The sequence below is a fragment of the Budorcas taxicolor genome, chromosome 11 (genome assembly GCF_023091745.1).
Source record: "Budorcas taxicolor isolate Tak-1 chromosome 11, Takin1.1, whole genome shotgun sequence".
NCBI classification, from domain to species: domain Eukaryota; kingdom Metazoa; phylum Chordata; class Mammalia; order Artiodactyla; family Bovidae; genus Budorcas; species Budorcas taxicolor.
The window spans coordinates 31,316,907-31,321,061 of record NC_068920.1 but is presented as its reverse complement, the minus strand read 5'-3'; the positions used below and the strand labels follow the sequence as shown (position 1 = coordinate 31,321,061).

General features: G+C 36.9%; 1 protein-coding gene across 1 annotated transcript; it reads right to left on the bottom strand.

Moving 5' to 3' along the window:
- Positions 1-226: 226 nt before the first annotated feature.
- On the bottom strand, positions 227-1,225 carry LOC128055572 (olfactory receptor 14J1-like). Its single transcript, XM_052648181.1, has one exon. The coding sequence runs from the start codon at positions 1,223-1,225 to the stop codon at positions 227-229; it is 999 nt and encodes a 332-aa protein (XP_052504141.1).
- Between the last annotated feature and the right edge of the window lie 2,930 nt (positions 1,226-4,155).

Here is a 4,155-nt window from a genome sequence, read left to right as displayed (position 1 = left end):
ATTTAAAAGAATAACAAAATGTCTTGTTTCAGTGTCTAAAAAAGTGAAGATGTCAAATGAAGCATTTTCATTATGATTATGGTTATAGTATTTGGCTTAGCAACGGGAAAAAAAAGTGTTGTTTTTCCTCAACATTACTATATACATATTACATGCATGCTCAGTTGCTCAGTTGTGTGTGACTCTTTGGCAGTGTTTACCATTTATATATGATGGATTCCAGTTATTAAATATGCTCCTTGTGTGTAATATTGGACAGCCATTGACAGCAGGACAAAAATGTTTTTTTCCTGGTGAATTCACCACCCAACAGTAACTTTCTTAAAGCTCCCTTCATGGCTTCATTCCTCAAGCTGTAGATCATAGGGTTCAGCGTTGGGGGCACTACTGTATAAAAGATAGATATGATCATGTCAGAAGCAGTTGGAGAATCTGAAGTTGGTTTTAGGAACTCAAAAATGCCGGTGGAAAGAAAAAATGATACAACAAAGAGGTGGGGTAGGCAGGTAGAGAAGGCCTTGGAGCGGCCTTCAGCAGAGGGTATTCTTAGAACCGTGGAAAAGATGTGCGCATAGGAAAGAACAATGGAGACGAAGCACATGAACGCCAGCACAGTCATGAAAGCGGCCACTCCAATCACTCCTAGGTAATCACTGGAGCAGGAGAGCTTCAGCAACTGGGGGATATCACAGAAGAACTGGTGGATTACTTTGGCCCTACAGAATGTGATGGAGAATGTGGCAGCTGTATACAAGATTCCAGAGATGCCACCACTCAGCCATACAGCTATCATAGCCCGCTTACAGGCTCTGGGATCCATAATGACTTCGTAGTGCAGTGGGAGGCAAATGGCGGCATAGCGATCGTAAGACATCACTGTGAGAATGGCCACCTCAACCCAAGCCAAAGATGTGAAGAAGAAAACCTGAAGCATGCACTGACCGTGGGCAATATAGCCATTGCCTGTCAGTGAGTTTTCAATGGACTGGGGGACTGTGACAGAAATGAAGGAGAGGTCCAGGAGTGAAAGGTGTTTCAAGAAGTAATACATTGGGATTTGGAGATGTCGGTCCAGAGTTGTGATGGCGATAATCAGGAGGTTTTCTGCTAAGGTTAACAAGTATATTAACAAGAAAAGCAATGCGTGTAAGATCTGCAGCTCACGGTTGTTGGAAAACACCATGAGGAGGAATCCGCTCATTGTGGTTACATTTGCCATAACCATTTTGAAGGTACCAATTGTGTTGGCAGCTGGAAGATAAAAAGGATGGAGGAAATGCAGTAGAGAGATGTTAAAATATTCATTTATTCATCAATGCTTCTTTCAACAATTAATTTTTGAGTACCTGTCATTCATCAGCTCTGCCCTAGATGTTGGGGACTCAAAGGTGGAGATATATATATCTTGTGTGCAGGGAGCTTATGGAAAACAAAAGTAAACCTGAGTGCAAATGTGATCAGAGTCACTGGTCCTATCACAGAAAAATGGTTGCATTTCCGCCACTAAAAACACTATTCCATTTCCACAAAGTGAAACTTGTTCCTTTGCTTTAAGTCAAGAACAGAAATTAAGTGATCAGTTCTTAATTAAAGGTTTCACAAAATTGGATAGATTATATTGCTCTATTTTAGTATTCTGAAGGGCCCTTTAGAGGAATTGTGGTTGGATGGGATGATATCTAAGGTTCTTCCCTGGCAAGCCATTCTAATGAAGAGAAAATTCTTATAATTGTGAGGCCAACAACCAAATTATGCAGTGTTACTGCCTTTCCAGCTAACATTTTATTTAATAAACACGTCTTGAAATCAAGAACAAAAAAGCTTTTACAAAGGAATTACTTACATTTCACTATCAAATTTAGTGTTTAATCTGTCTAGGGCTTCTTCTGGTACCTAACAGTTTTCTCTCTGAAATTTCACTTCATTTCTCTTCACATTGTCTTCAGCTAAAGTCATTAAGTATGTATTGACTATTAACTACATGCAAAGGCATTTGCAAAGAAGAGGAAGAAAGAGTGATTGCTCTGAGGTGGCTTTCAATGTGGAAGGAAAACTTTCAAAAACCCAATATACAACTTCAGAAAGACACTCTAAAAAGGTATAAAGTGATCTACAATTCAGAAAAGAAATAAATCAAGTTTTAGGCCATTGTGTAGTGTTTTGGGCTTTGCAGGATGGAGATAAACAAAAGGTCTCCATTCATTAAAATATACCTCAGTATATGAGAACTGACCAGTCACTTAGTCATGAGCCTCTCATATTCCTTAATTTTTTTCTCTGCCTTTGAATTCTAGGCAGCAGCTGGGGGAAAAAAATAAAATGAAAAACTGCTGAATGAAACAATCTCTTTGAGTTTTATTCTGAACCATGTGCAAGATTGAGGGCAGGAGGAAAAGAGGTGTCAGAGGAGACATGAGGGAGACAGAATAAATCTGAACTATGAACAGGAAAGTTTGACATTAGAGAAGAGAAAAAGAAAGTAAATGAGAAAAGCTATTGAACTAACAAAAGCCTCTCAGACTGATGAGAAATGGGGGTGGGGTGATGATCTAAATAAGATTCTCTTAGATATGATTAGCAAATTAGATATGATTAACAGATGTGAAATCTCACCAGAAATTTTTGTGTGTGTGTGTGTCCCATTAATTCAGGTTCTTGGAAATCAACCTCCTCCGTGAAGAATGAACTCAACATCTGCCCCCCTCCTTCTACCAGCAGGGGTCAGTAGTATTAGATTTACAATTTTACATTAAATTTAAATTTTTAAACTTTTGTTTTGGCTGCCAAATTAAAAGTCTTTCTCTTTCTCTATACATGTGAATTGCAAAGTTAATCTAGAATATCACCCTCTTACTCCATTTTTATTAAAGCCTCTAACAGCTAATAGAAAACAGAAAGAATTAAAGAGTAAAGGCTACGGTTTCAATAGTTTCTCCCTTTCTGCATTGGAGAGGCAGTTGCTGCCTGTTTTTTGGTCTCTCTTTTCTTTGAACTAATAAAATAATAAATGACATCATTATCCATACTTAATCTTGATATTGGTACATAAAGTATTTTAGTCTGCCAAATTTCCACCAGTGATTATCAACAGTCTGGGAAATAAACTGAAAAATTTTGAGCATTCATTTTCATGAGACAGACACCATGCTAGAGTTTGTCATAAAATATGCCTCAAGTTTTATTTTTTTATCTTCTATGGCCTAAGCATTTTAATCTCTATTTTTAAAAGAAAAAAATAAGAATCAGAATACTTAAGTGACAGAATTGAATCTAGGCACCAAACCTTTTCCTTTGCAATTCATACCACTGTCTTACATCTAAAATCTCTGAGTATTTATGGAAGACACGCAGAAACATTGGGAAAAAAGCCAAAATTACACCGAACATTTATCTGTTCAAGGCTTTGTCTTTCATGGTGATCTCAGAGACTATGATATCACTATAGTACAGTTACTCTCCTGTTATAGTACAGTATAAGTACTACACATGGTATAGTGCAATCACTTTACTAAATGTTTATATAAACATATAAAATATTACCCTTTCTTAATTGATTGACTTTTCTTAAATTGCTCATTTTATAATATATTCATGTGAAGTAAATCTATGACCTTTGTTAACAGCTCATTTTCCTTGTTAGAATGAATAGTCTTGCTTTTTTAAATTCAATTTGAAGAATATAATGTTCTGTCAATTTCCATAAAACATTTTTCTCTTTCCTCATTCAAGATTGCAAAACTTACCACAGCCACTATTGGTGCATGGGTAGTTATGAAAGTTGATCAAAAATTTTTGACCTTTCTCATCTACAATGACATCTTTTAAAACATGTTGTTTCCCTTGAGAACCCAAGGTTTCTGTTGCTTTTGGGATCTTTTTTTCCCCATCTTTTGTAATGGAAGCCTGAACTGAATAATGAGACTATTTCGTTTTCTCTCCTTCTCTGTCACCTGGGACTTGAAACTTTTCACACAGAGGGGGAGTGAGTTGGTAAACTGTGGGGATTTTCTTCCTAGTTCAAAGGTTTGCAAACTTTAGCAGAGGTATGGATCACCTGGAGAGCTTGATAAAACAGGTACCTAAACCTCACACTTAGTAATTCTGATTCAGAAGGTTTAATGTTACCTCTATACATTTGAATGCCTAACAAACTGC

Coding starts and splice junctions, on each gene's coding strand:
- LOC128055572 (XM_052648181.1), bottom strand. CDS start 1,225: ATGGTTATGGCAAATGTAACCACAATGAGCGGATTCCTCCTCATGGTG.